We start from the raw sequence: 27,660 nt of genomic DNA on the forward strand, positions 1-27,660 counted from the left end.
TGGAACTGGGTGGGCTTTAGTATCCTTTCCAACCCAAACCATTCTGTGATTCTGTGACTCCATGATTATACAGTTCCGTGACATACAAGTAGCAGTTCATGTCTAGCAGTTTTTAAAGGCAGCACGTGACTCTTTACGAATGGTTGATGCCAGGTGACCATTTTTCTGTCCAATGGATTCTTATATAATGTCTTTTTATTTTTGAGCAGATAGACTGGGACCTCCTCTAGACATACTGCTGGATTCACTGAACTGCACAGCTTTCAGTGTGCAATGGAGGATGCCAAAGCAGCATGCAAGCACCATCACAGGATATACAGTAAGTGATCCCTCATGCTGTTAGCAGAGAGAAGCCTCAAACCTGTGCACATGCACAACGGAACAAAGCATTTACTCTCCACAAATAACGCACTGTCAGGAAGGTGTTCAGGGAACAAATGACGTGAACTAATGGTACTGTAACTTTAAGAAACATGCAGTATGTATATTAAAAGGGAGCTATGATGGGAGTTTGGGTTAGATGCCAGTGGTTTATAATATAGATCGCTTTTCTTTGGTGGTTTCCATGCAAACGTCTCATTGCTCTCTGCAGCTGATAAAGCAGTGAAGTACAACTGAGCAGGTTGATACTACACTGTGCTAATGAAAAGAGGTCATGTTGATTTCAGGTCTGTTTGGATCCTTAGGTGTGTACCTTCAGCCTGAGAAGTACTTCAGCAGTACACACTATTCCATACCCTCTCTCTTTGCCTCTTTACCTCTTTAACATTATTTCCCAGAGAAGCCATTGGTTTTCCTGTTTCAGCCAGCAGTTCTGGAACCTCCAGGCCCTCCCTCAGTTCTCCTCTGCACACTGAGAATAACAGAGTGGCTAGCCTAAACTGGGCTCTGAGCATGCAAACAGAAAAACAAAGGGCACAGATTGCCACAAAAGGGATGTTCATTAGATTTTCCTTCAATTGCTATTCCAGGACTATGAAACTCGGTCACCAAACAGATGTTAATCAGAGAGGAATTAGCACAAAAAAAACCCAAAAACAAACAAATAAAAAAAAAAAAAGGAACTTTTTCTTAGTGTTAGTCAATGAAGTCAATGAAAAGATTCAGATTTTCCAGTACAAGTGAACAGAACACAATACTCAGTTTTACACAAATCATACATTACTGTCCTTAGAAGTATTAACATATACTACAAGGGTGAGACAACTTCTAGAAACTGTTGTTTTTGATACTCATCCCCTTCATCCCATGGCTGTGTAGATGACAGTAATCCAATCCAACTGCAGGGTTGCTTTTATGGTTAGGAAGATTCTCACAGTGCAGCACAAAGGACTGTGCAAGTCACAGGAGAAGTGAGTGTAGGAATATTGCCAATAGTACAGGTGTCAGCTCCAAAAAAGGGACACTGACTACTTGCAAATGCTTCCAGTTTAAATGATAGTTCTCCAAGTCACAATATTTTTCAGAGCAGTTACAGAACTTCATAGTCACAGACTGTATTTTTCACTACTCACTAAGTAGACGAAATATTCACGTCTCAGTTTATTTTTAACTCACGAGCTCATGCATGCAATGATGAACCTAGTATTAATTGTTCTGTATGCAAACTCTCTTCACTTTATGTTAGTATTTGGCCCTCTTGCACCTCAGTGTCTGCATACAAAATCAAATCCTTTCTGGTTCATTAGTCTCCTGTATGCAGCAACAGACATGAAGGAAGACAGCAATTTTGATAGAGGTGTAATCACATAAAGTCTTCTTTATGTGTAAAGAAGTAAAACACCAAACAGTCCCACAAATTCACAGATGTCCAAATTGATCCTGGGCAAATCATGCACACAAATCAAGAGTGCACTGAGAGGTGGGCCATATTTCACATAAGATTAACATAAACACCCCAAGATGGACTTTGGTTATGCTCACAGTTTCTAGCAAATATGAAGGTAATATTAAAGGATGTTAGCTTTTCATGGGTTTTGAAAGTGTAGGGAATCACAGACTCTACTGCTGTTTAGAAAGTGATAGCATTGCAGTTGTTTTTAAATCACTGTGCAACACTGCGTTATTGCATTAAACACTTTAACTATATCTTCTTTGCAAGGTCTTCTACTCAGAGGTTGAAGGGGACAAAGCAGTTAAGCAGCTCTCACATGATGTTCCCCTGAGCCTGGATATGCTGAGCATGGTGAGTGTTCATCAGCAGTCAGAGCAGAAAAGTGGAATGTACAAGTGGGAACTTGCAGCTCCCTGGTTGCTGTGAATTACATGGGAGATCAGAGCCCCAGATCTGCTCTGGGCACTGAGCAAAAAAGAAACCACAAAGCTTTTCAGTAAACCACTCAGAGGACTGATACAATTTTTTCCTCATTCTCTGGCTAACTTGATAAAATTTTGGAAGTATCTTACAAGTACTGACCTCTGGTGTCTACTGAAAGAGAATTTTTAAGTTCAAATGTGCACTTTCACACAGGGAAGAGGATTTGTGCAGCAATTAACCTGAATATCAGTGTGTGTATATTGCAGGGTCTGGCACAGATGAGTGCACAAGTTAAAGGGAACAAGTAGTTTTCAATGTTTTGTGGCTTTTTGTTTGTTTTTTTTTTTTAGTCCCTCTTTGGGACTGCTGCCTCCCAAAGTATAGAATTTAAAGATTAATTGTACTGTTTTGTTGCATTTGTGCAAGTCTACCCCATAGAAGATTCCTCAGCTTCCATTTCTTTGGTTCTCACAAGCACTTCTTTTCTCACTGCTTCCTATTTTTCCCCTTTCCTTTAGTTCTTTTTTTCCTTTTACCTGCCCTCTACACTCTTACTTTTTTTCTCCTCTTTCTCTGTTCAATTTCACCTTCCATTTCCACTCACAAAGGAATGCTGCCCATCCTCTTCTGCTGCAATTAATATTGAGATGGAGGCGATCCCTCTTTGCTCCTGGATGGTTTTAATGCTCTCTGCTTTTAAAAAGATGTTATGAAATACTAGCATCCCCTCAGTGCAGGGTACCTGCTCTTTGAGTTCAGCAAGACAGAATCAGCAATTTTCCAGCCTTGGCTCAGGCAGAGGGTGGAGCAGCATCTTGGTTCAGATGCAGTGTGGGAACACTTCCACAATGCACTCCCTAAAGAGCAGAGTCTGTCCCTGAGAGAGCAACACTTCCAGCACAGGAATCAAAATATTACGTGTGCACATACAGCATTGCAGGATCTTTATTTGTGGTCCTTATTTACAGCTTGATTTTTAATTCCTCCAGCTCATTTTCTTTCTTCTTTATTTCCTCACCTCTCTTTCATTAGCCTCCCCATTTGCTGTTCCATGACATACATTCACTGCCCACGCTGGGCAGTGCTCAGCAGCTTTCCCTGTAAGAAGCAAGGGGGAGAGAACTGCTCAGATTTCCAGCAGTCACCCAGTTCTGGCTCTGACTCCCATAGGTTTCTGGGATCATGACAAACAAAAGTATCTCAAGGCCATGATATATAATTTATTGATTGACATATTATTTTCTCCCCTCTCGTCTTTATGCATTTCTCACTTAGATTTTTCAACCCATCAAATAGCATTCTTGCTGGTAGTGCCAGTAAAGATCAGGCAGCACATTTTTCTTGTTATTATTCTGACAACAGTAACTCTTACTCCCTGGGAAAAGAATCTGTATTCCTGCACTCACACAGGTAAATAATAGACCCAAATAATACCATTTGATGCAGTACTGACCTTGTTTTTCTTTGCTGACCCATTACTTATGTGTCCTATTAGTGTGTTTCTTCATTAACAAATCCTGTTTTGATTTTTTCCAGGGTCAACTTGAAGGACAAGCAATTTTTGTAAGTATTGCTTCAATTGAGGCTTAGTCACAACTATGATTTAAAATAAGACCAAACTTTTCTGATCTGAGCTTTCCATAGATTCAGCCTCAAAAGTATCTCCCTGTTGATCTCAAACATTGGTTCTAGCTAGCACTTAGACAGGATCTTTTGTAGTCAAAATAGTAGTGACTAAAGCTGAAAATCTAGAGGTAAAGATGGGGAATGAGAGTATGGGTGTAGCAGTTCCACTTTTAATGATGGAGAAATTCTTCATTCTGTTTTTCAGTGTTTGTGGATGTTTTGCTTGTGTAAGAAAACGTCAGCTATATTCAGATAGTGAAGACTTAGATCAGGACACCAAGGCTGGCAGACACACTGGGAGGGACAGCACCCAACAGTGTGAGAGGAGGATGAAATAGAGAGGACAGAAGTGCTGATGTCCAGGAAGAGGACTGGGAGATCAGCAGCTCCTATAAAATAGGTCTGAAATGAGTTTGCAGCTTGTGAGCTATTCACATTAATTATTTCCAGCCCTGTCCATTCTGCTTCCTATGAGCAGTAAACAGATTGGTCTTATTGTGAAGGAGGAAGTAAGCAGGAGGTGCTTGGCTTTGTTTGGGATAAAGGCAGAGATTTCAGTTAAACACTGAAATATCAACAAACTCCTGCATTTTATTTATTTATTTATTTATTTTTCTGAGATGTGTTCAAAAATGAAGAAATCCAGTGAAGTCAGTGGGTCTGGCACAGCTTTCACTGTCTTAACTAAGAGAGGCTGGGCTGAGAGGAAGCTGCTCAGATGAGACCTCGGGATATGCCTGAGACAGGACTGTCTGGTTCAATCCCGAGTTTGGATTGTGGCATTTTGGAGTTGAAGCTCCGGGCTGGGCCTTGTTTTCTGCTTGATAAAAATAACACTTGTGAGGGGTACATGTGGAGAATGTGACTGACTGGGATTAATCAGCTCCCAGCTGTCATTAATCCCCAGGAAGTGGTGTTCTTGCTAAAATACTTTCTGTTATATTCATACCAAATGCAACAGAAATCTGCAAGAGCTTTGTGGTTAAGTCTGCATAATTTGTATTTCCATCACTAAGCCTCCTCTGCTGGTGTGGGTACAGTTCTACTGCTTTATCAGAAACTTCTCTGGACTCTGTGACACTGTTGTAGCGAGACTGACTCCTCCTGTGTGCATGTGCCTGTGCATGAGCAAAGTGGGTAGAGTCTTGTATCTGCACTGCATCATCCTATCATATAGAATGTATACACATGAGAGCAGCCTGTAGAGGCGCTGAGGCAGTACTGTTTATTAGGGCTTTGTTCTGCTGGGCCTGTATTCATGAAGCTAGGCATGTTTGTATATATAAAGGCAAGAACAATTAGCGTGCTTTCGAAGTGGGAGGCTTTTAGGTCAGACACAGAGAGGTAGAGAACAACAGTGCTGACTACATGATCACCAGGCACAGAGGTACAAAGTGGAGAATGAGTAGCTGAGACCAGGGAAAGGTTGGTAGGAGGATCAAATGTCATCACAACCAGCTTCTTCAGCGATACTGTAATCCGTGTGGGGTTTGTTTCTTTTTTGTTGGTTCTTTTTTTTTTTTTGTATTAAAACCAAACAAAATGGAAAATAGATTTTATCTGGAAAATAATTTATTTTCCAGGTTTCTGTGAAGCAACTTTGAATGCAGCCCACAAAGGGGTTCAGCACAGCTGGCAGGAGCACAAGGCAGGGAGGAACACAATTCCTGCCTGCACCTGATTCCCTTACTGCAGAAAAGACATCGCATTGCTTCACACTGCTGAAGAATGTGATATTGTAATGAAAGTGCCAGATGTCATTCTGCAGGGTTTTAGTATGAGTGTCATGTAAGACAGGAAAGTGTAGTTGATGTTAATGAAGATTCATCAGGAATGTAGTGCTCTGTTTTGTGTGCCATGTTTCAAAATGCAGGAGCAATCTCAAGATAGTGAAGGGATTAGATACAATGATTGTGAGCTGACCTTTCCATACAGCACCAAAATTCCTTATCTGTGAGGCTGCTGTCTTCTCTGAGATGCAACAAACTTTATTTTAATGCCCTTCCCCTAAATAAAAGCAGAAGAAAGCAGTTCACTGAGGTTTTGAGAACAAATATGTTGAACCTAAATAGCCCAGTGGGACTTTGATTTTGTTTGGCCTTGAAGTCAATGGGATCTGATCTGTTTAGTTTAGTACAGATTTGACTTGTGAAGCAAGTTAAGAGGCAAATGTATGTAAACATCTCACTTTTTTTTTTCTTTTTTTCTTTGAGGCACTATTCTTGAATAGAGTGAAAGCAATCAGAGTATCAGACACATAATGAAGGATTTTTTATTATAAGATATTTTCAGGAACAAGTACACGCAATTTAAGTGCAGACAGACAGTATGTATAACAAGGTGGGTAGAGTGTCAGGAGCATCAATATTGCTTTTCAGCAGCCATCATTTCAGGTCATATTTGGAATGATCACAGTCACTTCAGCTAAATAGGTAAATACATTCATTTGAGTGTTCTCACTAATTCTCCACATGAAGTTTCTTATTCAGAATTGTTGTCATCTCTTTCAGATGAATCCAAATCACTTCAGCAGATCGAGGGTGAAGAATGGAAAAACAGGATAATGGTCAGGCAGTCTTTGGTAATAGGAAATCAGTGATAGAGCTCCAAAACCATGGCTAGTGAAATGACAGATGGCAGGGTGTTTTTAAATGATGTTGTAGTAATGAAATATGTTCCCCAAAGAATAGAAAGGGAAAGTTTGTCCAAAAGGCCGTCATGAGGACATTTAGCAGATAATAAAATTTTAGGATTGTTTACTATTTTGCTGCAACTGGAAATGCAGATTTAAAGTCTGTCTGAGCTTGAAGTGAAAGGAGATCTCTACACTTCCACGTGCTCTGTGAATAATGTTTTCAATATCAGAGAATGAAAAACAAAAACATTCTCTGTACAACAGTTTTCCATAACTGCATTTATTTATTTATTTATTTATTTTCACAGCAAAGCAATCTGAGGCATATAAACTGTTTACTTGAGTGTGCTGTCAAAATTAATAAATCTGGGATTTTCATCTACAGATAGGCTACATGTAATGAACTCTGAAATTTTCATGTAGGTACTTTTTTAAAACATGTATTTTTTTGATGATAACATCATTGACTACTTTCTGGAAGAATTTAGTGGGCTCTTCTGAAAAATATTCTGGAGAAGTTTCTATGGAGGACAGTGTTGCCTTCCACGCGGTAGCTGTTTGTGAGTAAATCTTTCTGTGTTTATGGCAAAAGGACAAAAAAGGGAAGTGGTCAAGGCTGGTAGAATGAAGAGGACAGCCAGCTGGGAGTATCATGAGAGGTGCTGAGATTAGGCTCTGCTCTATGAGAAATTCAAGATTGTCAGTTCACACGGCTTTGCACTGCTTTATTTTCAGAAGCTCCTATGGTCTTGATTTCAAAAATAAAAATTTTAAAAATGAAAAATGCACCACACTGTTAACAAAGGCCAGCAATTGGCTCAAGGGAGAGAATAGTATGTGACTTCAACTTGACCAGCAAAAGCATGACAGGGGACACAAACTGCCCTGAGAGTTATGCTGAGAAGTGGGTCCAGATCAGCTCAGTGGATTCCCCAGGGGTGGAACTGCAGCTTGAGAGGAAGCACATGGTGACCTTCATGTTTTTTTTCTGAGCAGGGCTGGAAAGCAGCAGCCCTGCCAGGAGGCTGCATGGAAAACATCGTGTAAGATCCCAGTGACCCTTGCAGTTGCATGTAAGGGCTTTCATAATGCTTTTGTCTTGTTTTCTCTTGACTCTGGTAGGAAGTTGTTATTGGAGATTTGAAACCTGGCACCCCACATCGCGTTAGTGTTGGAGCCTATGGCTGGGCAGGGAAGGGACGACCCAGCATGCCTAGAGAAGTGACAACCTTATCCCGAGGTAAACTCTGCATTCTGTTGTGAAGCTGTGAGGGCAGGATCAGCTTGGCAAGTAAATGCTAAGTGTGAATTCTCAATTTGCCCAATGAGTGAGCAGGGGGCAGGATGAACTGTGATAGCAAAGTGATTAGAAACAATTTACTGTTAGCAGAGGTATTTAAGAGACATGTTGAAATAGGTGTGAGACATGGCTTAGTGATGGGACTTGGTAGGTCAGGATGGTGATTGGACTTTGTGATCTTGATGGTATTCTCCAGCCTAGATGATTCATACCCATCTGATGTTATGAATCTTCAATAAATTCCTGCTAGACTATTTGAGGTGAGGTTTCTTTTTACATTAGCACTAGCAGATCTGTCACCAAAGCCCCAGTTACATGCAGTATTGCAATACTTTACTGTTGCTTTTCCATCGATGTAGAGTTTTAGAGGGGCAACAGGGGAAGGTAGAAACATATAGATTTGATTCCTAAGTCTGTGAATTTGCATTACTGTGCATGTAAGTCCATTCATGTCTCTAATGCTGCTCTACATTTCTTCCGGCAGATAACTGCATGCCCCCTGCACCACCATATCAGCCCCAGATTGTTGTCGTTTCTGATTCAGAAGTAGCATTATCCTGGAAACCTGGAGCCAGTGAAGGAAGCTCTCCCATACAATACTACATGGTGGAGTTTATCAGGCGAGTTTGTCAGTGGAAACTGAATTTCAGTGGTGGCGTGCTATAGTTCTGTTTTGTTTTTTTCCTAAATTGTGCTATCAAACTGACTACTTCTTGTTATTTATTTATTACTTTATATAGTATGCTAGGTTTCACTCTCAATATGTTTTGAATTACCATGAAAATTTAAAGACAATCTAGAAATAATCAAAACTGATATAAAATCAGCAGTATATCCTACCTTCTGATGAAGGGAAAAACTGTCTAGTTTAATATGTTTCCTCTAATAAAAGCCTGGGTAAATTAAGTTTTAAGCTTCTGCTGTCATCAGCTTCTGTTGAAACGTGCTGAGAGTAGAGCTTGTGGTGGAGTGATCTCCATGAGCAAATGTGCCTTTGGCTGCTATAGGGAAAAACCCCAGGGCTGTAGATTCATTTTGTTGATTTCTTTTAACTGACGAGAGTGTATGAAGTCTTGAGTTTCAGGACTCTGATTTGCTGTTTTACCCATGCACTGATCAACAGTCCATGAAGTGTTGACTTTTATTTGTGGGTGTTTTGTGCTGTTTTGTTTTTGGTTTGCTTTTGCTTTTATGTTGAACTCTCTAAGTTTTGTGGTAGTAGTTCTAAACTGTGAAAAGCTGCTAGGTGAGTTCCTTTGTAAGATGCATGTAAAAGGTCAGGAACAGGTTGTATATGCATGCACTAGCAAGTATCTCTATCTGGCTGTTCATATGCTTGAGGAATCTAATATTTGTATTCAAATCTTATTTATTTTCACATGCTTGTCCCTCTGTTTATCCTTACTGTGAGTGCAAAATTCAGCCTTTGGAAGTTTAACCCTTTGAAAAACATGTGATGACAGGTTTTATTTGAGGTTCCCACAAAAGAGAGAATTGTTTCTTTATCTGTTCTAAGCTGCAAAGGTCAAAAAGTAATTCTTCAGAAAAAAACACTCATTTTTAAAAAGATTTTTTTGTTGCCAAAACAAGCAAGAAAAACCATTGATTTTCAGTGTGTGATTACAATATAGAAGATACCGATACAGTGTGAAGAATTCCCAAGTTGAAAACACATTAGTGAACTTACGTTGGACTTTGTGTTAGAATCAAAATGCCTCATACTCATTGGGAAACCATCCAATATTCATTGCACTGGGATTCAGGACACAAGGGCTGAAGATGCATTATGGTCATCGTGTGACCATGCAATTTTTCCAAAGTTATTTTTTCTATGTAATTGTTTTCTGGCCATCTCTCTCTCTCCTTCATCTCTTAATGGTCATATATTCATTGGATAGGAAAGGGATTTTGTTGGGTTCTGATTGACAGTGCATCTGTTGTCTGTGTTCTTTTACTGGAAAGTAGAGTTTACACATTGTCACAGAGCCAGGGGCCCACTAATGGGTGAAGTGGGCATCATCATTTCCACTTGATGTGTTGAAAGCACACCTTTAAATGTTTTTGTTCAGATGGAGAGCAGAAAATTGCTTCACTGTTTAAGTCAAGTGAAGGTACTGAAATTTCAGTGTTTTGTTGGTTTTAGCCTTTGGGAAAGAATTTGCTAACAGCACGGTGTTTTGATTATACTGTTTAGTTTGAGTTTTAAAGTATTCCTGTTAAATGTGGGATTATCTCTTAGACTTGGAAGCTTGAGTATGTATTTGTAGAAAGTTCAATGAGCCGTAAGCGCTAATGCAGTTAGAAGTAAAGATTTAACTTTAAGCTTCATTATCTTTTGCTCCATGTAGATTTTACTACTATGAGCATTAACACAAGTTAAAACTGTTGAAATAAGACCAGTGAAAAAACAGAACAAAACAGTGCAGTCATCTGGTGCTAAAGAAATACAGTTTAGATATTACACTGGGCTTTTATTGCAAAGTTAATAACTTAATGCATATCTGTAATTTTTTGTGGGTGCAGCAAAGCTTCTAGAAACTATGACATGTTTGCATAATTTCAATCCCCTCAGGACCATATTCTATTACTTTCACCATACAGGAACGAAACTGAGAGACTGAGATGAAGGAAGGGTCTTTTTATTTGCTCGGTTTTGATATTGGGTGTTGAAAACTTGTGGACATTTTGTATATTAATTGCTTGCACCTACAGAATGTTGTCAGAACCAGAGATAACCTGCTGCCTCCTTCTGCTTGAGGTCTGAATTTGAGACTTTTTGGCACTTGCATTGTTTCCCTGGGGATGTTTTAGTTTGCTGCAGGGGGTAGCAGAGAGCGATTTCAGATGTGTGATGAACAGGGATAACTCAAGATCTGCTCTGCTCTAGACTGTAAGAGTATCCCAAGGAGACCACACTCGCAGCTTGATTAAGTGCTTAAGATCAGGAGTTTGAATGTAGGCCTTACTTTTATCAACACAGTTCACAGGGAATGCACAAAAGAATATGCTGAAATTGGGACATCTCATGGGATTGTTGGAAGCTCAGTGTAAATTTTCTGTTGTTTATGCTAAAAATATTTCATGATTAAAAAAAAGTTATGAAAGTCTGTGTAGCAACACCCTTGGCATTAAGGTAGTTTGTGTTTCTAGTCATAAGTTATTGAAAAGAAATTTCTCAAAAACATCAGGCATTTTCACCTGAATACCGACATGTCTAATTATTGAATCCATTCTGCTCTGTCTGTCCTTGGTGCTGTAATATATTGGGTTGTCGTATTTGAGTATGTCATGCTGAAGTTTGTTAAAAACATATAGGGCAAATTTTGGCTCTTTCCCAGTAAGAATGATTTGAATATACAAGCCTTTTCATCCTACAGTTAGAGAAGAGCTGAACACAGGGCTATTGCACTTTTGTATACAACAGAAATTGTAATTTTTAACTAACTCAGCTGTGAACTTCCAGGCCACAGATGTTGTAGGTGTTCAATTATAGCTTTCACTTGCAAAGAACCCAAAACAACAGTTCTGCTGGAGAGACTCCTCCTAAAGTCCTGCAAAAAACCAACCAAACAACAACAAAAAAGAAACCCATATTTTTTTTTCAGTTTTCCTGGTTAATTCATGAAACAGATACTTCTGGTTTTACTCTTACCTCACAGTCTGAAAGAGTTAAATATCTGAAAAGATAATTAGTGAAGAAAAAGAAATAGTAGAATTAGAAATTAAGAAGGAAACATTTAATGATGTTAATGTCAGCATAACATTTTACAGAAGAATAAGGCTGGAATGTTGTCTATTTGTTTTAGGCTTTTCCTCAGTTGACCTGGTATATTGGTTAGAGGGTTTTATAGTAAGAGATACAACAAAGCAAATAGTTACTAAAAAAAATATCCTGTGATGCATTTTTTTATTGCTCTCAATATTTCCCGTGCCAAGTAAGAATGTATTGCATGTATTTATTTTCTTCAGGTATACCTTAAAAAAACATTTCATAGGCTGAACATGGTACTTGTTGTGAATAGAAACATGGCATAAGTAATCAATCAAAAACCCTGTAAAACTGATTATAAGCAAGTGTTTCGCTCTTAAATCATTTTCAGTTGATTTTTAAAAGAAAGCTCAAATGAGAGTAAAATTTCTGTTCTCCACATCAGAAACATTTCCTCTCTGTGCTGAACAGATCCCTAAACAACAGTGTAGAGCAAAAATCCAAATGTTCTTGGGCATAGCTGGGTCAGAGTTCTGCACTCAGTTTATATCTGTTCAGTCCTAATAACTTTACCTATAAATCAGTTATTTTAAAAACACTTCGAGTCTGTCATTAGTGAGATTCTTACTGCATCGTGCTTCTGTATGGAGATGCACAGCTGCACTTCCAGAGCAGAAAATACCTCTTGCACAGAGATATCCCCTGGAGTAGCCCTGCAAGGTCCTGTCTGGATACAAACACTCTGCTAGTCCAGGGGAAGCATCTCTGTGAGAAGATGAGGAAAGTGGCATCAAAATGAGCCCTTCTAGTGTAAAAGTTGACTTAAAGTCAAATTCAGCAAAATATTCCAAGCTTAGAAAACACAGGAGTTGGCTGCCCTGAGCATATGAGTTCACCGTGTTCCTCTCTCCATCTGTTTGCCATTTTATCGTTTTGTACCGATTTGTTCACACAGGGAATGTTCTGGAGAAATAGCAAAGTTCGAGCGATAAATCTCTCTCTCTCTTTTTTTTTATTTTTTTTCCCCTCTCCTTCAGCTGCAGATACTTACACATTTACAGACATTTCCTCTGTTATTCATTTCTGTAGAAGGAAGTCTTATGAGAGACAGTGAAGTTGAAGACTAGCCTGTGGTTTCTGGAGCTGTGACATTTTCTCCTCTATCTCTGTAGGGAGTAGTATCTCCTTTGGGCTCTTTCCGTTTGAGCACTGATGCTGGCATGCTGCATTACAAAGCGGCTTTAAGGCTGTTTTTTTATAGTGAGCAGGAATTCTTCCTGTTGCAATTAGAGCCAAAAAAAGATGTGTGTAGGAAAACTGAGAACATGCTGCAAAGTGAGTGTGTGGACGGAAGTGATGTTAACAGCTTTCATTTGGAAAAGACTTTAGAAGTTTTCAGTTTGGCCTTGGCATCAAAAGCTCAGAAAAGGGAAACAGTGACAGAGAGGCCAACATCAATGTCCTCCTGCTTACCAGGAAATTGTGATGGAGGGTGACAGAGGATGGTCTGTTTAGCTGCCACCGCATCTTGCACATTTGTCTTATTTTAGGTTTATTTTTAGTGAGACAGTAAAATATTTGCATCCTGTGTGCCACTGCATAGGAGTCAGGCAGCTACAGCTTTACCAGTACGCTTGCCCTGCTGGCTTAAAGGAGTGAAGCCTCAGTGATCAATAATCTTGTATTGACGGATAAAATAAAACATACATTAACTTTGGCATTTCCTTCCAGCTGCAAATAAACAAATACAAAATGCCTGCCTTATGTTAAAATATTCACCAGAAGGCTGTTGGAGACATTTGCAGCTAGTCCTATGTAAACATCAGTAGATTCAGGGAGCACTTGGAGGTTATTTCCTGTAATAAATACCACAAGGACATCGTAGAAAAAGGCACTGAAATAATTTTCTCAGAAAGGTCATTGCTTTCCCTATTTTACTTTCATAGGCTTTAATTTAAATATTTTCGGTGTGCTGGACTTAATGTTTATGCTTTGATTTTGTTTACATTCGTTTACCTTCTCAATCAATTTCCTCCTTGAGGAAACTTCCCTTAGTAAGAGCAGAAATGGTGTGAAAGCTTTCTCTGAAGGTTCTGGAAGCAAGCCTTCTCTTTCACATATCCCTCTGCAGCTGAACATAAGCATTTCTAGCTTTCCTACGTTGGCGCTGGGACCAAACCACCATGTGAATGGTTGTACTGATTTCAGCTGGATTGTAATGCATACAGAACAGGCATTTGTTGGCCACTGGTTTGCAGTATGAGTCTAAATCCTATCTAGGCATGGCCCAAAGGCTAAGAAAATATTTTTGCAAAGGCCAGGTTCTCTGCATTATTGTTCTTTCGTCATTTCTAGGGAGAAAACACTGTATCCAGATTTTTCAGTGTGGGGAAGATTAACTTCATTGCCTGGGAAATTAAAAGTTAGATTCTAATTTTGCTAATGCTGTTGTATGTTTGAAAGGTGGTTGCAGCAGCTTAGAGCACAGCTCTTAAAAATAAATCAGAAGTTTTCATCTATTGCAAAGAATTGCATTATACTGCCGAAGAGGAGATGGAGACCTCCTGGCGATATACCTTCATTTGAAAACTGTGAGCTCCAAATCCATAAAAACAGACAAACAGAAACTGACTTTCAAAGTATCCAATAAACCACCTCCTTGGATTTATAAGCAAAATCAGAATATTATTTTTGTATCACTGTGTAGTGCAATCTTTCTATGACACAGGCTAAACAACGATTACACTGTCTGGCCTCTTAAGAATTAAGGATTTCAGTCATGATTTTGCAGGCTTGTATCTCTTTTATGTATTTCACTGGAAAGTTTAAAGGTAATTAATTTATACAGCCAGCATTATCTACTTATGATCTTGTTCTTTTTAACCCTGAAGGCCAGACTTTGACAGCAATTGGACAGTAATAAGAGAGCAGATCCAGATGGAATCTATGGTGCTCAAGGGACTTCTCCCAAATACCAAGTATCAGTTCGCAGTGCGAGCAGCAAACTCCTATGGATCCAGCCCTGCCAGCACGCCGAGCGATGTGGTCCGAACGTTCAGTGAGTATAGTCACCATTTTGTCATTAATACTGTATTCTGGGGGCAGTCTTTTTTGGGAAGCTGGAGAAAGAGTCCCTCTCTAAGCCAGGGTTAACAAGCACCCTGGTTCAATGCTTTTCATTCCTGCCCATGGTGCTTGCAGCATCCTGTGAAGACTGAGCTTCAAATGAAGGTTAAAACTCCAGGTAGAAGCATTCATACCATTTCTCTGTTCTGGAGGTCATTTCCAGATATTTTTGGATTGCTGCTTATTGATTTTTGGGCCAGCTTCATGCAGAACTGATAAATGAATATCATGGGGAGAAATGAGAGAGACAAGACTGTTTCAATTGTTCAGGTGTAGTCATAAATGTGTATGTGACATATGTATTTTGAAAAATCAAGGCAAATCTTTACTGTTTCCTGAATGGTAAGGCTCTTCAAGTACTAATCACAACTATAAAAATAATTGTATAAACAGACAAGCATCATATTTTCATGAGAAGCTACATGTGAAAATACTAGGTGGAAATGCATACAAAAGTACACATTTGTGCATCAGTGCAGGACCTGCACACTGAAATAAAGGATAGGTCCTGTGTGTTCCATCTCCTGATGGCCTTCTTCAGAGTATAATCCTCTGCCAGTACCCATGTGTCAGAGGGCTGGCTCAGAGGTGCTGTTACTCCTCACCTCCCACAGAGCCAGTGCAATGTGTGAGCAAATCCCAGCCTCATATGTCAGTGCAGACTCTATACAGGAGTCTGAGCTGATGATGGTGGGGAACGCAACCTAACTGGACTATACTCTTAATGTGCCAAAATCCTTCTTGCACTTGGGAGGTTTTAAATACTTCAAAATCCAGTTCTGAAGGCATTCATAGGTGATAGAGCACAAGGAAAAAAATAAAATAAAATGCCTGCAGGTAGTTTTAATAGATAATTTAGCCACAAGTCTGATTTTTGTCTTCTCTCACATGCACACTCAGCTGCAGTCATCTTTAATTAACAGGTAGAATACTAGCCAGCTGCTATTATATATATATTTTATATATTCTCAAGTAGGATGTTGAGCTATGTAAGCACAATTAGCATGTTGTAGAAATGTGGACCGTGTCTTCAATGATTGATTTAACCCAGTAAAGAGTTAGTTTTTAATTGCTTTTGTATCTTGAAAACTCTTGTCTTCTCTGATCCCATAAGGTGATATTCATCCTTTTTTTTTGCCTCTGCTATACTTTGAATCTCTTGAACAATTTGCATGATGTTTGTTGTAGCAGCTGAACTTCTAACTTCTGAAGAAAACATTTATAAAAACCATGAAGGTGTAATAGGCTGTGAGATTTCTTGGCCTTGGACCCTCAAGGTTCAGGTTCTTGTGCCTCAGCCACACTTACACACTTCCCAGTATCCTGTTTACCTCTGATGTATGTCTCCATTCTCTAGTCTGAAAACACAAAGCTAATAAGGGTGGAGTAGTCTTTGTACTGTACTTACTACTGTAGTATTCTAGGAAAGGCACTTTAAAAGTTTTTAATTTAAATTGGAAACCCCCTATTTTACAGAGACTGGTCAAGACGACTCTTAAACAATCACCTTTGTCAGTAGATTTTGGAGTTTGAATTTACATCTACTGTACATAAATATTGATTTCTGAAGAGGTTCATACTGGATATGAGTTTGACTGATACTGGATATGAGCTTGACTGATGTATCTTGATCAGATCTGAATAATTACTGCACCTGGATGTTGCTCAGCACTCTGAATATGTTCAGAATGAATTTGATGTTAGGCATGTGGATGAAACGTCAGCCACGAGGTTGGTCTCTTGAACTGCAGGGCTGGCAGTTCTTGAAGACCTTCATATCCCAGAACCACTGCTTTTTCTGAGGTGTTATACCTACCTCTAGCCCTGCACATACAATGGACAATGCAAATCCAGTTACTTGGCCCATCTGGTGTTGTTTTCCGTGGCTGACTTTACAGATAGACTTCCAGACACACCTGAAAGACTGTGCTCTCTTTTTCTGGGTAACTGCCTTCACAACAACCATCTTTTTCAGACTGAGAAATGGTGTTCAAAGGTGACAGAGAACGCATGCCTTTAGAAATAAATGCTGTGGTTTTCAGGAAGCAGGAGTGTGACTGAGAATAAAACTTTCATTTATCTTTAGTAATGATGTCTGTGTCAAACTGGTGTGAGGCTAACCAGATACATGACAACCTTACATGCTTCTAGGAAAGTTAAGCTTCTGCACTGAAAATTCCTACTTTACATTATGTATCTTCAACTACTAAAATACCTTCCTCCTTCCAGTAGTCAGAAAGACAATAATTACTTTTGGCTTGCCTAATCACTCAGTTCAGTTTTTCGGGTATAGACATTCAGTGTATCTGAGGTCCTCTGGATTACACCAGCTGGTTTTTGACTGTCTTTGCAGGGCAAGTGCCTTCCATACCTCTCCCAGACACATGCAGTCCTCTGGGGATGCCTTTAGGACCATAATGCATCTCAGATGGCACCAGATGCCTTAATCTCTCAAAGTGCTAGCAGACAGCTCTTAGTCACTTATGGTTGCTGGAAGGGTGTCAGACAGTCAGCATGTCTGAAACTGAAGCATCTTTGCTTTTCAAGGTACCTATCTCAGGAATTACTACTTTCATTATAATTGTCCTCCCACATAAGCAGTGAAGCATGCCCCAGATATGTGGTGCTATTTTCTGGCAGCCTGGGTATTATTTCTCAGAAATATGTGAATTATCTTAGTTGTCAGAAGTCCATACAGTGTTTGACTGCTTTGTTCACAGAACTGTTGGTGCTCAGATCCTTAGTGTGTATAAATTTCAAAAACATGAAGCTTTATGTTTGCATAACCTGGATTTTTATGCTTGTTTTAAAATAGTTAATAACATTCTGATACTTAATTTAAGTGAAAGGTGAATTCCCAGCATTACTACAAAATGCACCTCCCACAGCCCATGTTGCATTGTTTAGCAAATATTTTAGTTCTTCCAAACGCACTGAGACAATGAGACCCATAGATGCAGAGTCCGCTCTACCTGGGCATCTTTTTCTGCTGGGTCTCATCTCATTCTCACATGTAAGTCTCTTATTTTTGTTAGAAAAGTGGCTGGATTTGCAGGACTCTTCACTCAGTTCAGCACAGAAAGTGGTTGTTTTTGTTTGTAAAAATGCTCCTCTGTATGCTGACTGTATCACCCGGTGTGACAGACCTCTCAAGGTCTTTGCAAGTACAGCATGTGGCCTTGATTATCAGCTGTTGCCCACTTACCTGGTAAAAAAATGCATATTTGCTTTATATTACAGTGATCCTTTTCTTGTGTATTTGTAATGTGGTTTAGTTTATTGTTTGTTTGTTTTTGTTTTTAATAGAAGAAAATGATGTAATGAATCAATTTATTAATTTTTCCTTTCTAAATTCCAGACACAGACTGCAGGTGTTTCACTTACATAGTTGTTGGGGTTTTTGGTCTGTCAAATCTTTCAAAATGTCATGGACAATTTGCTTGAAAACAAAAGTTTTCAAGTATCAAGTTTAGTAACAACAAAAGCAACGGACTGTCCCAAAGAATCAGACAAAGTGTCCTCACCTGCATCACTTGAATACCCTTAATCTCCTGGGGAAACAGATGGTGTTTGCACTGTGCCTGGAAGGTCACAAGCCTTGGGCTTTGCCAGACTGACAGAGGAAGTGCTTTATGTTAAAAATACCCTCCTGCTTGTCTCCATGGTAAAGGTGACAGAAGTAGCTGCTTAATCTGGGTACATCCTTTTCACTGGGCCTGGCCATCAGCACCTAGCTTCTCACAAATGGGGGCATTCATATGCTCTGACTTGTGCTGAAAAAGGCATTGGCACAAATGCTTAATCTGCACAGGGAGTGGATGAGCCTGTTGAGGCTCGGGGCAGGAAAGGAGCAGTCCCTCATGCCTAGATGTTGATGGAAGTAATGGTGATGGGTCTAGGAGAGCGTGGATGGAGAATGTTTTCTGTAGAATTGCTTCCCAGAGGTCTCCAAAGTTTTTACAAAGGCCACATTTATATTTGTTTATACAAACTGCAACAAAAAGCAAAAGAACCACCAAAGAATGCTCGGTGCTTCACTCTGAGTCACTGGCAGGAGTAAAACTCAGGTAAAAATGCCTGGATGTATTCTGGACTGAGACCTGTAAGAAAATCTCTGCATGAAGGGGATCAGTCTGTTACCACTTCAATGAAACCTGACCTATTTGACCTACCTCTTGCCCTCTTCTGATTGGTGTTCTTGTGGTCCTCATTACCTAATTGGTAAAACAGAAGTTTGTGTGGCTTTCTGTTAGCTTTTAAAAATATAACTTTGATACAGCTTAATCTCTGATTACTTGGAAAGAAGCTGTCTTAAGTTCAAGACCCCCACGTTTTTCTAATTAAAAAAACTAAAATATAAAACAGGATTATAAAACCTGGGAGAGAGTCTTAAACAGGCTTCATCTTGTACATTGACACTCTGATGTAAGGTAATGCAGGGCATATATAATTTCTGGAGTTGTTTCTTTTTGGCATTTGCAGTGGACTGCTTTGCTTTGTAGTCCTGGTTTGCTACCCACTACGAGGTGAGCTCTTCACCAAATCTATGCAGCGTTCTTAATGTATGGGATAACACGAGAGATTCTCTGCTTTCTGATTGCTTTGTAGTTTTGTTGTGTCATGTCATGTGTGAGTGTTATGTCACACCCACCCTACACCAAATGTAAGGCAGAGCAAAGCAACCAAGAAGCCAGTGGGTGTTTGATAGTGTCTGATCTTTTAGGTGAATATTCATCACCTGTACGCATTCAGACATAGGTAGAAGCAATCTTCTTTGTCTTCCCTGTGTTGCCAAAACTATTCACATGCTGGCAGGTAGAATAATGTAGTATGTGCCATGTGAAGATTAGATGGATCTGTAAGAGTGAGAAAGGGAATTTCAGGCCATTTGAGAGACCTGTGGACATCAGGGCAGTTTCTGATCTTAATACTTTTCCTGGTGATGCCAAACTTACATCTTGAAGGCCTTTGAAGAAGGGCCTCAAAGCAGTCTTTTCTGTCAGCCACAATTAGCCATACCTTCTTTGCTGGATGTAAATGCACCAGCTCAAATAGCTTAAAAGGAATCATCATCTGGTTTAAAATAGTGTGTACATGCCTTATTCCAGGTTCCTCCGTTGGAAAAGCATGAAACATTTAGTTTTGCCAGATGAAAGAGGCACACCTTCTGCTTGGAGAACCATGTTTAAGTTACCAAGTCTTATTGTGCACTGATGGCTACTGATGTCATTTAGTCATAACTCCACTCAAGAGAGTTACACTTGTGAGAAACAGCATGGCATTAAAATCACATACTATGCATGTAAGCAAGTCTACATATCGGAATGCAAAACTAGGACCAAATGTTTTCCTACAAATTAATATAAAGATACATGACTCTCTGTATTATTTCATTTCTACCATCCTTACTGAAATCCTTACTGAATGCATTAAGAGACAGAAAGCTTGCTTGAGAAGAAAAGCAGGAGGCATGTGGAAGAATTTCGACTATAACAAGCACTTATTCTGTAGTTTATAAATTGTAAAACTGAGTTTTACACTCTAAATTGTAAAACTGAGTTTGTGCATTGCAGTCTGAAAACAGGTTAGATTTTTTGTGACACATGACTGATCAGTAATGTGTGATTTTTCTTTTTTTTCAACTGTTATGACTTCTGTTACTCTTAGATAATTTTCTTTTAATTCATCCATTAGAAGAACTAAATTCATTCTGAAATACAAACAATATAAGCAGTGTAAATCTAAGAGCAAGAAGTAATATTACAGACCTGACTGAAAAGGAAGAGCATTCCAGCCAGCTGCAAATTGGTACATCTGCAGACAGCTGAGTTAATGCTGGGCTCTGCTTCATTAGTACAATTTCCAGTAAACCACAAGTATCTTTTATAAGATTTCTGTTTGGGCACATTGAAATTCTTCTGTAGAAATACATGTCATAGAAAATTGCTTTTGCCAAAGAATAGTATTCTGATTCAGTTGTGGATGGATGGAAAAGAAGTAGCCAACCTTCCTTCCTGGTGTAAAATTATTTGGAGGTGGCAATTAATCTTAGTAACTATTCATGTGAATATTGGGAATATGAAGCTGTGGCCACATTTTGCTAATACCCTTTTTTTTTTCTCTTGCTTTCTTTTTTCCCTGTAATGAATGCAGGATTGGGACCAGTTTGTAAATGTGCAGCCTGTTTCTTCAGTTGTTATCCTCTGCCTGTGCAGTTACTGTCACTAGCAAAAATAATTTGTATTTTGTACAGTTTGCCTCATCTAATCACCAGCTATAACTCTGTCAGTTCTCTGCTTACATGCAGTAGTAGAACTCAGTGCTGAATAATTCAACTTGATATTAAGTTGAATTGTATTATTTACATGTGATTAAGTATAAAAGTTAGAGTGGAGAGGCTTGTACATATTCTATCCTGGTCTGTTTTGGTTGGAAATTTGTGCGCCTCATTACCTCTATTCATTTGCTTCTGCATTTTCTGTGTGTCAGTGTGCCATGTGAACTCCATTGATAAGTAGCTTCCCAGGAGAATATGGTGGGGTAGCCAGTGAGCCAGCCAGGGCATGTGCTTTTATCTAGCGCACACATACTCAATTTCATAGCTGTCCATTAAGCCTGCTGGGCCTTGTTATCTATCACCCTAGCATCAGGTTGTTCAGAGGCGGCAGTGAAGCTCTCACTGCCATCAAGTGACTCTTAGGCATCTCTGGGCTGCCAGGTCTCCTTCCTGCAGACTGCTGTCCCATACAGGACTTTCTGTCTTTGATGTGTTGAAAAGGACCTGCTAACCTGCAGGAAAGTACAGGCAAGCTGGGGCTGCCAAAATAAACAAGCACATGTAGCCAGGACTTACAGAGGCTCTGCAAAGCCAGGATTACCTGTGCTGTTCTTAAGCGACTGCAGCGTATTTTGTGGGAAGTTGATGTATGATCCCCATTGTTTCACTGCTTACTAAATGTTTTATATTCTCAACCATATATTCTTAACCCTTTGCTCTTCTGGATATTTGGTTGACAGTGGGGTGAACAAGTGATGGAGTATTTATGAAAAGGAAGGGTTTGATCTAAACAAATATGGCTATTAAAATGTGGTCCGTGCTGAAAAATGGTTGGAGCCATTCTACAGGAGGAATTATAGATAAAAGTCTATTTACAATGGGAGTATGGAGCTTTTCCTGCTTTGTTAAGGAAACCCAGTAAGTGACTCCATGAAGGTCTTAACTTGTTTTGCTTTAAATTGTGTATCACTTGTGCAACCTGTCTCATCTTCAGGTGGACAAGTGTGTTGCCTGTACAGAACAAATATCTGTGAACTGCTTCTGATTTCACTGTTCTAAGTCAGGGAAGATTTCAGCTGCTGTATGTAAAGATTAAAAACATATGAACTGAGTACACCAGTTGTGTTTTTTCAGGTTCTGAAGAGTTAGGAAGTGGAAGTTACGGACATCGTTACATCACAGAAACAGTCACTGGTGATGATGATGGATTTGATGTGGATGACTCAGACTATGACATTTACATAGAAGAGGTAAATTTCAAGATTCCACTTCAACATTTCTGTTTTCTTTTATGTCTTAATGTTTTGAAGTGTCAGATCTCATCAGATAGATTTTACATGCGCAGATACAGTAACATAATTTCCTATTTTTCTTCAGTGAGAATGGATTTGTTACTTCAGATCTGTGTCTTGGAAAGTGTTTATGTCATGCCCATGTTCAAATTAGGTTTTACTAATTTGTGTTTACTTCTTTCCCTTTAGCTCAGACCACTTCCTGCTATCAAAGGAGGCAACAGAAAATTTCTGGTTGAAACCAAGGTCATGCCAGGGTCTAGCTCCAGGCTGCTGTCACGGGTCCTTACTACCACTTCTGAGCCCACCACTCCCACTCCCACCACCACACAACCTTCCACCACGGCCATGGTGACAACAGCCATGGCCCTCAGAAGGGGCAGCATGTCCTCTGCCCCGCGCCTCTTTGATCTTTCCTGTGATGAGACCATCTGTTCTGCAGACAGCTTTTGTGTTAATGACTATGACCGAGGAGGCTCACGTTGCCACTGTAACTTGGGGAAAGGAGGGGAGATGTGCACAGAAGGTATGTTCTTATGTGCAGAGCTCCTTTTTCACCAGTATGTAGGACTGTGCTTCCTTGGTTGCTTCCCAACAGGTGACCACCCAGCACTGCTCAGCGAAATGCCTGAGGCCTCTGAGCAGTGGCACATGCAGCAGGACCTGGTTATGGCCCAGGTTTTTAGACCAGACAGAGGTTGATTTCTCATTTTGTTTTTCTGAGGCAAGAGCTGTGTAGTAAAATAACAGAAGTACATTTTTTGAATTATCAGGTTGGGATTAATGGCTCCCTAAGAACAGTAAAATCTTCCATGTTTCTTTCATGCATCAGTCCCTTTGCTTCTTCTCTTTCCTTGACTATGTTTGAAGAAATTACTCTTTAATAAAGCTGGGAAAGACAAACCTATAGCTGTGTGGGGCAGATTAATCCTGCCCCCTGTATTTGGGAGTGGGAGGATGAAGAAGCCAGACATACTGGGAGGCACCCAGGCCTGCAGTGTCCAGCCATGGTATCTCCAGCTTTCATCTGGAGCATTCATCCCCCTTTGACTCTTGCTGCCGAGGCCTAATCTCTCCTTTCTGCCAGCCCTCACAGGAGCTGGTCACCCCAGTGAGTCACTCTTCTTTTTCCTTTTTTTTTTATTTTTTTCCTTTGGAATTATTTGTCTGTTGCTTTGATGATCAAGAGTCCAGACAAATGCCAGAAACTGTGCAAAGTGAGAGGTGAGCCTATGCAGCATGGAGAATGGAAAAGGCACATACCTGTGTAGTGCTCCTAGGTCTGCCCAGACCCAAAGCAAAGTGGGTTGGCCCTCAGTGAGGAAGGTCTGTTTCTTTGCTGCACAGCATCCTGAGCATTGCTTCCCAGTTGAGTGTAAACTCTGGACAGCAGGTGTTTGAAATTGCAACAGACGGTTGCCATCAGTGGTAACTAACAAAAAAATAAGGAGACATACAGAAAGATGTTGCCCCTTCTAATGGGATAGTGTCATGACTTGTGTCTTATTGCCCAGGATGAACATGAGAAGTGCTGAAGATCTGTCCTGTTACTGGTGATAGTGCTGTCTTACCTGCTAAGAAAGAGCATCAGGGACACATATTTTTTCTGCACACACGTTTTGAATATTCCTAATGTACTGCATTGTGCATCAGCAACACTGATGTATTTTAATTTCTCCTCCCAGTGAAGTAGACAGAGCTCATTCTGAAATCAGTCCAGTGTGACTCAGCCACAGGGAACAGCTGCAGATGTGATTTTTGGCCTTGATCTAGTATGAAAAGTCAAGGATGTATTTGAACTGTATACAGCCTGTAGTGTTAGTCCGTTAATGTGATTCCAAAAAAACCATTTTTCACAAGGGAGTTTTCTGTTCCTTTCTACTGGTAAGCAGTAGCATCATGCACCAATTTTGCTTTGTACTGAGTTTCTCCACAGCAGCCAGTATTGTTAAATACTATATTAGTCTGAATGAAAACAGACTTTTCTTTACAGTCAGCAGCTGTATGACTTTTTGGTCCAGTCAGTGCTGTTTGTGGTCAGGGCATGAGTTAATTCTGACTGCTATGGTTGATTCAGGATTATAACACCAGTTCTGTCCACCTCAGTCTCAGATGCTTTTTATTTGTTTGCCTTAATAACAAAGAAGATGTGAGAGCTGTATCCAGCTCCAAATACACAAGAAAAATCCACTCAGTATTCAAACAGCAAAGAAGAAGAAGACTCTTCATCCTTCCTACCTTATTAGACTTATCTCTGAGGCAAAAATTCAGGCCTGAAACTGCATCTGTCCTCAGTGTTTCTTGGGAAAATGAGCTGCAAAGGTAGCAGTAAGACATACCCCTCTTGTTTTCTGTGCTGAAGCTGGGATGGTAGTCTAACACAAGACAGTAAAGGGCCAGGGCTGATGACATAATCCTATGAACAGTATGGAGGATTACTGCTGCACCCACAGAATGGGAGATGCAAGAACTTTCCTCTTCTTATCCCTCCCTGAGCATTCTGCCCTAAGCTGATTGGAGAAAGGCAATGGGGGCTCCTCGCAGCCACCATATCCAGCCAAATGCTGGAAATGGCAGCTGTGGAGTGAAAGTGAGTAAAACATCATGGGTCCTGGCTCAGTGTACATTTCCCAGATATGTTTTTGTAAAACAGAAAATTCCTTTGTCATCTCTGTATTAGGTGGCTGCTTAAACTGAGATAAACAAACAGATGAATTCTATTTCCTGAAACAGAAACGAAAATCTCTTCAGAAAGCTCCACCAAAGTCCGTGATTAAGCTCTTGAGCAATATTTGTCCTAAAGTATCCTGCTCTTTTCCAAGTTCACTAGTTTCTTGAGAGTAGAGGAATTGTGAGAGGTGGTGAAAGGACAAGGCAGTAGGTTAACTGGTTGTTCACTGCTGCTGACTAATGTCTGTGCCTGGAGGAACTCTACCTTGCGTTTTCACCCAATGTTGTCTAGTGCTAAATATGTGTATCAATTTTTATACTAATAGAAAATGGCTAAACCACATGCTTCTGTCATTGCTTTTCAGATATTTCTATTCAGTATCCTCAGTTCTATGGCTACTCATATATTACCTTTGAACCACTGAAAAACTCCTATCAGACATTTCAAATTACCCTTGAATTCAGGGTAAGTTTAAGCAATTCTAAGTTTTCTTGGGTGCTTTAAATTTTATTCACTTTTTCTGATATTTATAGATTCACAGAATCAGAGAATGGTTTAGATTGGAAAGGATCTTAAGGATCATTGATCTCCAAACCCATACTGTCATACTGTGGACAACAGAATACTAAATTTGCTTCAGTACAGTTTATAACATGACTGTGTTGAGACTTTATACAAGCTTTATTCCTAAAGATCCGTCTTCACGTTCAAGGAATGCATACTACTTGGGTAATCTAGGTACAGTAGGAGACAGCTGATAGGGCTGCCTGAAGAGAAGGCAGCATTTGTATATGAGCTCTTATTTGCATCCTGCACAAGGCAGCCTGGCAAACATCTCAGCCCAGGTACAAGCCTGTTGTGGAACAGTTGCCACTTGTTGTCTCATGTGGTGTTCTAACACTCTTCTGGCAATTTGTCAACTCAAACTGTACGATGGCTGTGAAAAGCCACTGCATCTGCTGCTATGAACATATGGATGAGTCTTGCCTGCCTGGGTAGTTTAGCTTGAAAAGCATCAGATTCTCTGAAGGTGTGAAGTGTGTGTAATCGTGTGTGGCAAGTCTCATGTCTATACACTTAACAGGCTTGCTAGCATGTCCTTGCTAGATTCTTTTCTCGCCAGTTACGCTTACATTTATCTGTCACTGTGAGGCTTAGTCATTGATTGTTCATGTTAATGCTGTCATTGCAGGCTGAATCAGAAGACGGTTTGCTACTCTACTGTGGGGAAAATGAACATGGCCGTGGTGACTTTATGTCACTGGCAATCATCCGACGGAGTGTCCAGTTCAGGTAAAAGACTGATTTCCAGTAGGCCCACCTCCATTCTAAATCTGATGTAAAGAGAAAAGGACATCGGTTCCTTCTGGTACACTTGGTGATAAACAACTATCCTGTATTTGACTTCTGCCCTACGCAGTGCACAAAATGGATAGTATGTCTTCATTGTACCGATCCTACTTATTTTCTTCTCTAATCTTTATTCAGTGTGAGAACGTGTGTCCTGCTGAACTATTTGTACTCAGACCTTGGTGTAAAAGTAGAATGATCAGTTTTCTTAGGGGTATCTCATATCCAGTGTTTTTGCCTCACAGCAAAAGGAGCTGCAGATCACATAGCACAGTAAAGGATATCAGGCCAGCAAAGGGCCTGGAGCTTTCATTCCATACTCCTTGTTTGGATGGAAAATGTAGTTCTTTTTATGCGATGAGGGAGAGCATTTCTTGCATTGCCATTTATATGAGGTTTGAGATGAAGTCTCTTAAGGTTCTCTTTATTTAGAAGACTGAGTCCATAGAAAGTGGGGAAAACCAAAGTGGGGCTTGCTAAGCTTCTGTTTCTGTTTACCTGCACTGAAAAGCAATCAGAGAAAATGGCACGTGCTGTGCATGGTCAGCTCCACGGAGACACTGCTGGAGGTCTCCTTGTCAATCTCTGCTGGAAAACTTGAGTTTCATGTGGAGACCCAGAGTTATTAATACAGTGCTACCTTTTTCCAGGCAGGTAGTGTAATTTCCAAGATAAATTACTGTGATACAAGGAACTCAGGTTGTAATTCCTTGCATCTTGAAACAACTTCAGCTGTGAAAGAGACTTGCAATGCACTTGATAAAGCTGGAAAATGCAAAAGCTTCTCCATGAAAGATAATACAACTTGAAACCTGGGACAGATCGTACTTAGACGTCCTGTCTAATTTTCCTATTGCCTGTTAATATGTACTCAGAAACAGAAATGTTCCCAGAAAACAAGGGAGTATTCAGATGTGTAAAAATGTTTGATATTTGCTTAGTGAGAAATTGTCACCCTGTCCTCTCTGTCTATGACAGGTTTAACTGTGGCACTGGAGTGGCAGTCATAACAAGTGAAAACAAAATCAAACTGGGGAACTGGCACAGTGTCACACTCTTCAGAGATGGAATGAACGGCTGGCTCAGGATGGATAATGATGCTCCAGTCACAGGAAAATCTCAGGTAGGTAGTCTGCACCTGCAGCTTGACCTAGGGACCTTTCAATATTGCAATGACTTTTTTTTCTTGCCAGTAGGAGTCTGATCAGATTTGAAAGGTTCATTTTCTATCGTCAGTGTTGGGGCATTTAAGCATGAACCAGGATCAGTGCACAAATTACCTCTCAGCATGGGTAGTCTAAAATTCATGTAGATAGATAACCCAGTGTTAAATCCCATCCAGGTTATCCTACCGTGCTCCCTCCTTGCTCTGCACCCTACTCCTGCACTTCTTTCATCTTTCATAACAAGCTGCTCA

General features: G+C 40.0%; 1 protein-coding gene across 1 annotated transcript in view; it reads left to right on the forward strand.

The window, feature by feature from the left end:
* EGFLAM (EGF like, fibronectin type III and laminin G domains) overlaps positions 1-27,660 on the forward strand; it is a 72,069-nt gene that overhangs the window by 18,057 nt on the left and 26,352 nt on the right. Inside the window, exons 2-12 of the mRNA XM_015848483.2 lie at positions 210-319; positions 2,102-2,185; positions 3,794-3,820; positions 7,641-7,758; positions 8,303-8,438; positions 14,419-14,585; positions 22,065-22,180; positions 22,412-22,748; positions 25,258-25,358; positions 26,086-26,186; positions 27,222-27,366. Of these exons, the coding sequence (XP_015703969.1) occupies positions 210-319; positions 2,102-2,185; positions 3,794-3,820; positions 7,641-7,758; positions 8,303-8,438; positions 14,419-14,585; positions 22,065-22,180; positions 22,412-22,748; positions 25,258-25,358; positions 26,086-26,186; positions 27,222-27,366 (1,442 nt within the window). The remainder of the gene's footprint in view (positions 1-209; positions 320-2,101; positions 2,186-3,793; positions 3,821-7,640; positions 7,759-8,302; positions 8,439-14,418; positions 14,586-22,064; positions 22,181-22,411; positions 22,749-25,257; positions 25,359-26,085; positions 26,187-27,221; positions 27,367-27,660) is intronic.

Source organism: Coturnix japonica, chromosome Z (genome assembly GCF_001577835.2).
Source record: "Coturnix japonica isolate 7356 chromosome Z, Coturnix japonica 2.1, whole genome shotgun sequence".
In the NCBI taxonomy this organism is placed as follows: Eukaryota; Metazoa; Chordata; class Aves; order Galliformes; family Phasianidae; genus Coturnix; species Coturnix japonica.